General features: G+C 67.8%; 2 protein-coding genes across 2 annotated transcripts; one reads left to right on the forward strand and one right to left on the reverse strand.

The window, feature by feature from the left end:
* Nucleotides 1–85: 85 nt before the first annotated feature.
* Nucleotides 86–7136, reverse strand: APBA3 (amyloid beta precursor protein binding family A member 3). The gene is made up of 10 exons (XM_087769407.1): nt 6012–7136; nt 5556–5595; nt 4955–5100; nt 4709–4795; nt 3975–4133; nt 3436–3615; nt 3015–3227; nt 2290–2409; nt 1332–1472; nt 86–1185 (listed from the first exon to the last, which is right to left on the reverse strand). The coding sequence occupies exons 1-10, from the start codon at nt 7134–7136 to the stop codon at nt 1114–1116; spliced, it is 2283 nt and encodes a 760-aa protein (XP_087625533.1). The 3' UTR covers nt 86–1113.
* Nucleotides 7137–7361: 225 nt separating this feature from the next.
* On the forward strand, nt 7362–8465 carry MRPL54 (mitochondrial ribosomal protein L54). Its single transcript, XM_087769414.1, has 3 exons — nt 7362–7516; nt 7780–7936; nt 8219–8465. Exons 1-3 carry the CDS (start codon nt 7378–7380, stop codon nt 8349–8351), a joined length of 429 nt encoding a protein of 142 aa, XP_087625540.1. The 5' UTR covers nt 7362–7377; the 3' UTR covers nt 8352–8465.
* Nucleotides 8466–9422: the final 957 nt, after the last annotated feature.

The following is a 9422-nucleotide window of genomic DNA, read 5'->3' on the forward strand; positions in this document are numbered from 1 at the left end:
CCTACGCAGCAGGGTGGCCTTGCTGGGAGCCAGGCACCTCCGCGGCCGGAGGCCCTGCCTGCCCCCGAGAGGCATCGCTGCGGGAATCAGGCTTGGGTCGTGCCAACGTCTGGCACCGCAGCGGGCTCAGGGTGCGTGCCCCAGAGCCAAGCCTCCTCTCCTGCAGCCCAGCCAGGGCTCCTGAAACGCAGCCTCCCACATTCCCCAAAACTTTTATTTTTACATCAACCAAGCACACAGGCAAAGTCAGGTCAGTGCTACCTTGGCTGTAGGGGCCCAGAGACCCACTCATGAAAAGACACATCACCAGGGGCTGGTCCTTGGGGCTCACGACCCCAAGCTCCCTGCGATGTGGGGCTGGGCAGTGTCGTGTTCCCTTTCGCTGCACCGAGGGCTGCGACCCGGTGCCCAGGCGGGCTGGGGCTGGGCTGTGCGTGCAAAGCGGTTAAAGGCAGCACCAGGGAAAAGCAGAGGTAGTTTCCCAGCTCGGTGCAACGGGTCTGACAGGGGGTCTGTTTGCACCCCCGACAGGCCCCTGCCAAAGCCAGGGAGGAGTGGGTGCCAAGGGTGCTGCTGCACTTAAGGCTGAGTCTAGGAGCTGCCGGCTCTCCCTCGGGGGTGCCAGCGGGCACCCGCACCGGTGTGCAGGGTCAGCACTGCTTGGGGGCGAGCCCCGGAGCTGTGCTTCCAGCACCAGCCCCACACGGGGAAAGGCACCGTTGGTGAGCGTAAAAGCACTGTGTGTGGTGACCTTTCAGGTGGGGTCCCCGCTCCTCCTGCCAGCACCAGGCCAAGGTGAGGGACCCTGTGAAGCAGCGGGACAGGCACCGTGCAGGCACTGTGAGGCAGGGAGGGGTGAACAGAGGGGAAGGAGGTGCCCAAACCATGGCACCACAGGCCCTGATGCTGCTCAAGCTGGGTATCAGGCCCCCAGAGTCTCCCACTGTGTCCTGAGTAAAACCAAAGAGGTGCAGGATTAGGCCTTGCTGGGGGCCAGAGGGCTCTGATGAGGGCGCTGGGGCAGGAGGCAGAGCCTGTCCTGCCCTTGAGGCCCCGGGCTCGCTCCTGCCTGGCCCCAGGCGCGTGCAGCGACAGCCGGGCACGGCCAGCCGCTCAGAGGAAGATGGGCTGCTCCTGCCCTGTCAGTAAGCGGTACGTGGAGGCCGGCATGGTCTTGATGTGGACCTAGGCAGAGACGCACAGATCAGCTGGGAGACACCAAACCCCGGGCTGGAGGGTGCTGAGGCAAATCCCTGAGCCGAGCCTGCTCCGTGTGCGGCTGCCCCGCGGCATGGGGGCCCTGGCCATCACCCAGCCCAGGACTGGCTCACCTCGCTGACCGCCTGTGTGAGGATCTGGATGATCTTCTCGTGGGGCGTTGCCACCACGCTCTGCCCGTTGATCTCGATGATGCGGTGCCCCACACGGATGCCACCTCTCTCTGCGATGCCCCCACGCATCAGGCTGCAGATCTGGGGAGCAGAGAGCGCGCTGGTAAGATCAGAGCTGTGCCCACAGCCCAGGGCCGTACGCAACCACCACCCCAAACCCTCTCATCGGTGTAGGTTCCCAGCAAGAGCTCTGGACTTGGGTGCTGGCTCCTCCAGCCCACGGGCGTGCAGCGAGGGCAGGCATGTCCTTCTGCATTGCTGCCACCGGAGCGATGTGCTGAGCTGTAGGGCAAGGGCAGCCCGCAGGCTTTTGTTCCCCTGGCTGACGGAGAGCTCAGCTCCCCCCATCGAATCCTCATGCTTCCATCAAGCCTGGGCTGCAGAGCCAGCGCTTCTCCCTGGGGCGGCAGCTCCCACGCTCCCGTGGGCTAACCGCGTCTCCAGTTCTAGTGTGAGCATCGGTCTGTGTGTGAAGCAGCTGTGCCACCCCCTCCACCCGCCCACCCTCCCCACCAACTCCTGCTGCTCTTGGAAATGCCCCTCTCTGCCTTTGCAACGCAGCCACAGAGCGGGGAGCGGCTGGGGCACTGGGGACAGCAACAAACGTCACTAAGGGCACGCCACAAAGCCAGGAAGAAACCACCACCCCAAAAGCAAACAGCTAAGGAGCACCAGGGAGACGGATCCAGCCGCCGGTGCTGCAGGAGAGCTGCAGAGAGCCTTTTGCCGTGGCGCAGCAGAGCCCTGGGACACCTCAGCCCTGGCAGGCACAAGGAGCGCTGGAGCTGTGCGCTCGTCCATGCGGACACAGCCAGAACCGCGTCCCTCTGCCAGACGGGCGGCTGAAGCCCTCGGCCCACCCTGGCCTGGCTCTGCTCCCGTCCCCGCGGGCACTCACCACGCCGTTCTCAACACAGAAGCCCAGCTGGTACTTGGAGTCGGGGCGCCGGATGACCGCCGTGGTGACAGGGGGACAGTGCACGATGTTCAGCGTCACCTCTGTCTGGTGCTTCAGCTCCTGGAAGATGGGATGGGGCTTTGTCAGACTTTGGAGCGCTATTTGGCATGGCTGAGAGGGGCGACACAGCCACGGGCTGAGGATTAGCAACCTGTTTTCAATGGGGAAACTGAGGCGCACACAGGGATACTGCCATGCTCAAATTCAGGGAGAAGAACTTATAAATCCAGTCCAAGATGTCCCACTCTGCCCCTGAGGCAACACTGTCTTTACTTCCAGCTCCTTCCTGCCCAGGTGGTAGAAGATGCTACAGGTTTCCTCCAGGACAGGTGCCTGCCTCCTCACCCACCCTCCTCCTCGGGCAGGGCCCTGCCTGCACCCTGCTGCAGCACGTTTAGTCCCCAGCTTTGTCCCTGCCTTGCCACATCCCTTCCTCCCAAGCACTCGGAGCAGGGACTGTCGCAGCCCGCAGGACGTGCGTGGCCCCCCGCGCTCCTGCCCCCTCTGCCCCCACGGCCTCCTATCACCCATCTGCCCGCAAGCTGGGAGCACTGGGGGGGACCCTGGCAATGCCAGACGCATCCAGGCCGGTCCCCGCCTCTGCCAGCACTCGCCCTCCGGCCAGGCTGGAGGCCGGGGCCACCCCGGGTGCAGCCCTGGCTCACCCGGATGATGCTCTGGCAGGTGGCGAGGGGCAGCCCCACCAGGCTCGTCCCGTTGACGGACATGAGGCGGTCCCCGATGCTCAGCTCGCCCGACCTCTCTGCGGGGCCCCCGTGCATCAGGTTGGCGATGACCACTGTGGGCAGGATGGAGCCCCAGCCCGACTCCACGATGGCGATGCCCAGGATCTCCCCCTTCTGCTTCTGGATGCAGACCTGGTGGGGGGCACAGACGGGTTACGGTCACCAGAGTCACGGGGCATGTGTCCCAGCCCCAGCACGGGTGTCCTGGGCCCACAGCTGGCTGGGATGGGGCCCAGTTTTGCAGGGAGCACCTCAGCTGCTCAGGGAGCCATGAAGGGGACGACACAGAGGTGCCGGCGGGTAGCCCACACTGTCCCCACCCCTCCAAAGCAGCTCTTACGTCCTTGCAGTTCTCCTGCCGGGAGAAGTGGGTCAGCTCCGCATTGTATTGCTCCTGGTCCTCGAGGGCACGGCTGTACTGGCGAGGGCTCAGCTCGCTTGGGTCGATGCTGTTGGCCTCCAGGAAGCGCTGGTAGGCCACGCCGAACGCCTGCCCGATAGCCTGAGCGATGATCTGGGCCTGGGGAAAGAGAGGGGTTCGTCACGCCCATGGCTCAGGGCCAACGGTCCCATGGCCAAACTGGAGCCAACAGCTGCCAGCGCCCTGCAATGCCCAGCACAGGCACTGCGTCCTGGGAGCTCCAGGGCGTCCTGGCTCCTTCCCTGCCTCAGTGGGCCCCTGTATGGTGCCAATCCTCTCCCCTTTTCTTGCTGGGCCCCTCTACATTGCAGAGGTGCTCAGGCTGGACTACTTCCCCCTCTACGTGCTCGTCGGGAGCCCCCAGCATGGAGACCCAGAGTACCCAGTCATTACAGCAGGATGGGGCCCAGGACCCCTGCGCCACCCTGCCCTCCCGAGGGACTCGCGTGTCGCCTCACGTCGGCCGAATGGAAGACATGGCAGATCATCTTGTAGAGCCGCTTTTCCTCTGCCACCTCCGACCGCCGAGGCAGTTTCCGGCGCGCCATGAGCACCACCAGGGAGCCGATGTCGGCGATGTAGGAGATGGTCTGGAGGGAGTGATCCATCATGGCCTCCTGGCAAGGGGGACACGGGCAGAGACGTTCAGCCCTCCCTGGCCCAGCGGACCCCATGGGCAGCCCGCGAGCCAGCCAGGCACCGCCACAGGCAGGAAGGGTTTGGGTTCAAACGCCACTGTGCCGGGATGCAGCTCAAATGCCTGGCAGACGCTGGGGAGAAACCACGTCTGTGCTAAAAGGCACAAACAGCTCCTTCGATCAAGGACTCATCCGTGTCTCTGGGTGCTGCCGGGGGACAAGACAGCTCTTCCCTCTTACTATAAAGCTGAAACTAATCCTGAGGCAAAGAGCTACAGAAATTTCAAGCCTCGGTTCCCTGGAACTTGGTCTGGGAACCCAGCAGCTCCCGCGAGGCGCAGTTTGCATGAGAAGCCATGCAGAGAGCCGAGGGACACAACACATCTGCGTGGGATGGCTGCGGAGTGACACATCTCCTCCCAGAGCGTGTCCTCACCCGTAGGCCATCCTTGAGCACGACCCCACTGGCGTGGGTGTGAAGCAGAGATCCCAAGGCCAAACAGGAAGGTTGCAGCAGCCCCAAAGCCACGCGGGTGCTCCCGTTCCCCGCTCACCTGTGTGTCAGCCGTGAGCACCTTGATCCTCTGCGTGGAGACAAACAGATCCACCTCGGTCATGGGCTGGGACTCCCCCTCCGGTGCCTGCAGAACGAAGCACCCAGGAGAGGTCACTGCTGCCGCCAGGACTCCTCTGGGTCCCTGCCCCGCAGGCGGGGGGTGCCCCTGGGCAGGTCCTGAGCGCTGCCCCATGCCCGCGAGGGGCCGGGCTGGCGGCAGTCATGCCCCCCTACCCTCCTGCACCTTGATCCTGTCCACCGCCTCCTGGGCCTGGGCCATGCGGACGCTGGTCGGGGGGTTCCTCTCCGAGACCAGCTGCGTGGAGCCCAGGTATTTTGCCCCAAAAATCACACCGTCCAGCAGATCCTCCGGGTCACAAGGGCCTGGAACTGAGGCATTGGGAAGGACTAAGCAGGGGCTGGTCCGCCCAACTCTGAAAACTGGGAGTACCAACTCCTACTGCCCGTTAGCCACATTCCTACACAGGGCAAAGCAGCTCAGTGCTTGGCAGACAGGCTCCTGGCATCACCGCAGGACCAACTCCGGCCCCAGGGCTGCCTCCCCCTTCCCTCGGGCACACCCTGGCACATCCCTCTTTCTCCCTTCCCAAGCCTGAGCATCCCTCCCTGATCCCTGAAGCACCCCCATTTGCTCAGCAAAGGGCGAGCTGGGATCGAACGAGCCACCTGGAGCCTGCAGCCACGTTCCCACCCTGCGTGGGCGCAGAGCTGGGTGCTCCCTCCCCGGCTGGGACCCCTCGCCACCCCGCTTTCGGGGTCAGAGCAGGAGGCGGTGGGTCAGGACTCCTGGGTGCTTTTGCTGCTTGAGCATAGAAGCAACTCACCCTCTTTGAAGGCTGGGCAGGAGGATGGGGGTTCCCTGTTCTGCAAAGCAACGAGAGAGCAGGTGAGGCTCTGGTTGGGATCCCAGGGATTCGGCCTGCCCGCCCCGCGGCCAGGCTGCCCCTGGAGCAGGGACAGGGAGGGCACAGCATCCTGAGGCGGCGGGGGGCACAGGGTCCTGCGGCTGGGAGGCTCTTCAGACCCACCAGCCTCTCCCCCAGGGCATGCACGGATCAAACAGCCGTGCAAGTATCCCCCCACATTCAGGGCAGCAGGAGCCAAAGCCAGTACCGAGGGTCTTGTCTGGGCACCCCAGCAGCATGAGGCCCTGCAAGACCCAAGAAAAAGACATCCCTGTCTCCCCTCTGCCCCCACCCAAAACCCCACGAGGGAGCAGAGCCATGGGGCACGTCCTGGCTTGCTGCTGCACTGCCGCAGCCCACGTGCAATGCACTCACGGTCACGCCGCCTTGGGGTGGCTGCTCTGCCTCTGGGGCCGGAGTGGAAGGCAGGGCCACCCAGGCTGGCTCCGGGGAACCGTCCCGATTGCCCTCGCAGGTGGAGTCGACCTCGCAGAGCCCCTCTCCATAATACCAGCTGCCAGAAGATCCTTCCTCTGAGCTCTCAGGCCTCTCCAGTCCTTCGGGCTTCTCCACAGCGGCCAGTTCCTCCCGAGCCTGCAGCACCTCCAGGTTGCTCCCGGCCAGGACGTCAGAGCGGGCCAAGGGCGTCTCAGTGCTGGCCTCGGGCAGCCCCCCCTCGTAGCACAGGAGGCTCAGCAAGTCCTCCCGGTCGGCCTCGGCAAAGAGCAGGCCATGGCAGGGCCGGGAGCAGGCCGAGTGCTGGGCACAGCAAGGCCGCGTCTCCAGGCCCCGGCCCGTGGCTACGTGCAGCGGGCAGGGCTGGCACTGGCCCTGGCACTCCCCGTAGCTCCGCCGGGGCTGCTCGCCCGCCAGCGCGGCTGCGCCAGTGCTTGAGGAGGGCAGCGGGCCCCGCTCGGAGGCGGGAGAGCGGTCGCAGAGGTTGGGGTCGAGGGTCTCGAGCTGGGCCAGCAGCCCCTGGATCTCCGAGGGCTCCTCCTCCGCGTCCTCGGCCCACTCGGCCCTGCCTGCGCGGGCGCCGGCCTCGGGGGCCTCGTCCAGCTCCATGCCCGTGGGGTCGCCGCTGCCGGGGGCTCGGGGGTGCCCCGCGTCCCGAGGGGTGCTCCCGGCGCTGGGTTTCCAGCCGGCGGAGCCCCGCGGCCCCGCGGCCATCGCCTCCCGGTCCATCTCTCTTCCCAAGGCCCGGCAAAGCTCGGCTTGTCCGCCCCCACCTCCGCCGAGGCCCGGGGCCGGGCCCGAGCTGGGCCCCGGGCGCCTCCGCCGGCCCTCGGGGACGGGCAGGTCCCGCCCGGAGCCGCGGCCAGGCCGCGGGGCGATCGAGGGGGGCCCCTCCGGCCGGCCCTCGCCCACAGGGGGCTCAGGGGCGCCGGGCCGCGGCGCCGGCCCTTCCTCCGTGTCCATGGCCGGCGGCTCCGGGGCCTCGTCGCTGCCGGGATGGGGGGCGGGGGCCGCGGCCGCCTGGAAGTCCATGCTGCTCTCCATGGGGGCCGCCCCGGGCGGGGAGCGGGGCTCGGCGGGGCGCGGAGGGGCCAGGGCCAACCCTGCCGGCGCCGGCTCTCCCCGCTGGCGGCCGCCCGGGCCCGGGCCCGGGGCTGGGGCTGGGGCTGGGGCTGGAGCCGGCCCGGCCCGTGCGGACCCACCGGCTGCCGGGGACGGGACGGGACGGGACGGGACGATCCGGTCCCGCCGCCGCTTCTGCTTCCGGGCGCCGCCGCCGCCCCGCATGCGCGGCCCGGCCCGGCCGCCCCGCCCCTCCCCGCCCCTCCCCGGCCCGCGGCCCCGCAGCATGGCCGCCCGGGTGCTGCTGCGGGCGGTGCGGGCGGCGCTGCCCGGCCCGGCCCGCGGCTACGCCAAGAAGCCGGGTGAGCGCCGGCCCCCGCCCCTGCCCTTGGCCCCGCGGCCCCCGGCCTCGGCCCCGGGTCCTCCCCGGCCGCAGCCCCGTCCCCTCCTGCCGGCGCCTCGCCCCGCGTCCCTCGCCCCCAGCGCCGCCGCCCCAGCTCCCTCCCTCCCGCCCGCCCGGTGCCCCCCGGCCCCGTCCCTCGTCCCCGGCCCTGGCGGAGCCCCCGTCCTGCGCCCCTGCCCCCCCATCACATCCCCGGCCTTGACCGTGCCCTTGTCCCCGCAGCCATGAAGTCCAAGGGCAAGAACTTGCCGAAGGAGGTGCTGAAGGGGCCGGAGGTGTGCACGGACCCCACCATGCTCGCCACCTACGCCATGGGGGTCAATTACTTCAAGGACGGCCCGGAGGTGGCCCTGAAGCCCGACTCCGAGTACCCCGACTGGTAGGTGGTGCAGAAGGGGGGTCCCTCCCGGGGTGCCCGTCCCTGCCGAGCTGCCGTCCCAGAGGCACGGACGGGAGAGACAGGGAACCATGCTGGGAGGAGGAAAACTCCCGCTCCGCAGCCCAGAGACCTTCCCCGAGGGCCGGGGGAGGAGAGCAGGCTGCACTGCGGACGTGGCCGAGGGATCCGCGTGTCCTGGTCACGCACTCCCATCGCTCCGTCCCGTGCTTGTCCCTTTGCCCTCCATGCCGCGGCCTCACATCCTCTGCGTTCACCCCCCAGGCTCTTTAAGATCCACCTCGGGCCCCCCAAGAAGCTGGAGGAGCTGGACCCCAACTCGATCGAATATTGGAGGCGCCTGCGGAAGTACAACACATGGCACCGCAACAGGCTGAAGAAGGGCAAGAAGCTGTAGGCGCTGCGGAGCTCAGGACCGCCCTGAGTGCCAGCGCTGGTGCGCCGGGACCAGCTCCCGCTTTCAGTCTCTTCTTCTTGCTATAAACTTGTAATAAATCTCTGGTGAGGCCGATACCTGTTACGGAGGCTGTGTCAGCCCAGGCCCTCGGCAGGCTCAGTGTGGGTCCCCCCTTGTGTTGGTGGCTGATGAGGGGCTGAGGCAACGCAGGCCGCAAATTCTAGGTGTATTTGCTAAAACAGAAGCTCAATTTTTTGCTCATAGAGGGAGCCTACGCCACCAAATGGGTCCTGCTCCCTGCTCTGCCACAGTCTGCGCTGCAACGGCTGGGGCTTCAGGGTCCTGCGGTGGGGCTGTAGTGGGTTTGGGGTGGGGAATGGCTCCACGGGCGTCCCTGTGTCCCCTGGGGGGGGCTTTGGGGGCTGAGCAGCCAGTGCTCCCCGGGGGTGGGAGGATGGGGACCAGGCTCTGGCAGTGCCATGGGGGCAGCGGGCGAGGTGAGGGGGGACACGGCGGCCCCGCGCCAGTGCCGGCCCTGCGCCAGTGCCACCCCCGCGCCACACTCTCGCTTCCTTCCGCAGCAGCAGCTGCTGGGGCGCCGGGGTCCCGGCTTGGCTGGGCTGTGTGGTGAAGGCAGAGTCTTCCTCACAGCAAAGGGGCCTCACTGCCCCATCCCCACGTGTCCTCGGCCGGCTCCGGCCTGGCAGAGCCCGCAGCTTCCCCTGGGCCTCGGTCCTGCCAGTGCGTTGGGCTCCCTGGCTGAGAGGTGTCCCTGTCCCCTTGGTTTGTCTCCATCCCGGACTCGCTGCCCTGCAGCTCCTGCCTGGCCTCGAGTTGGGCTGTGGGGACACAGCAGCCACTCGCGAGGTCCTCCGGCAGTGAGGAAGGGGCGATGGAGCCACCGCCCGGCCCAGCGGCGTCCCCGGTGCCCCACGCCCAGGGGCTGGGGCCGTGGGCCGTGCCTGGCTCCCCCGGGGGTCTGCGGGGCGGCCGGGCTGGCAGCTGCAGCGCCCGCGCGCCGGGGCACAGGAAGTGGCGCAGGAAAGCAGAAGTGCAGTGCCGCGGCGCAGG

Source organism: Nipponia nippon, unplaced genomic scaffold (assembly GCF_047370975.1).
Source record: "Nipponia nippon isolate SJK-2023a ecotype South Korea unplaced genomic scaffold, ASM4737097v1 scaffold_31, whole genome shotgun sequence".
Taxonomy (NCBI): Eukaryota; Metazoa; Chordata; class Aves; order Pelecaniformes; family Threskiornithidae; genus Nipponia; species Nipponia nippon.

Bases quoted from the DNA above. Each gene is read 5' to 3' on its own strand.
- APBA3 (XM_087769407.1), bottom strand. From the start codon at position 7,136: ATGGAGAGCAGCATGGACTTCCAGGCGGCCGCGGCCCCCGCCCCCCAT. The intron at 3,228-3,435 runs GTAAGAGCTGCT...GCCCCCCACCAG, and splicing joins GGCAGGAGAACTGCAAGGAC to GTCTGCATCCAGAAGCAGAA. The intron at 2,410-3,014 runs GTGAGCCAGGGC...CCCATCTTCCAG, and splicing joins CCTGCCAGAGCATCATCCGG to GAGCTGAAGCACCAGACAGA.
- MRPL54 (XM_087769414.1), top strand. From the start codon at position 7,378: ATGCGCGGCCCGGCCCGGCCGCCCCGCCCCTCCCCGCCCCTCCCCGGC. The intron at 7,517-7,779 runs GTGAGCGCCGGC...TTGTCCCCGCAG, and splicing joins CGGCTACGCCAAGAAGCCGG to CCATGAAGTCCAAGGGCAAG. The intron at 7,937-8,218 runs GTAGGTGGTGCA...TTCACCCCCCAG, and splicing joins GACTCCGAGTACCCCGACTG to GCTCTTTAAGATCCACCTCG.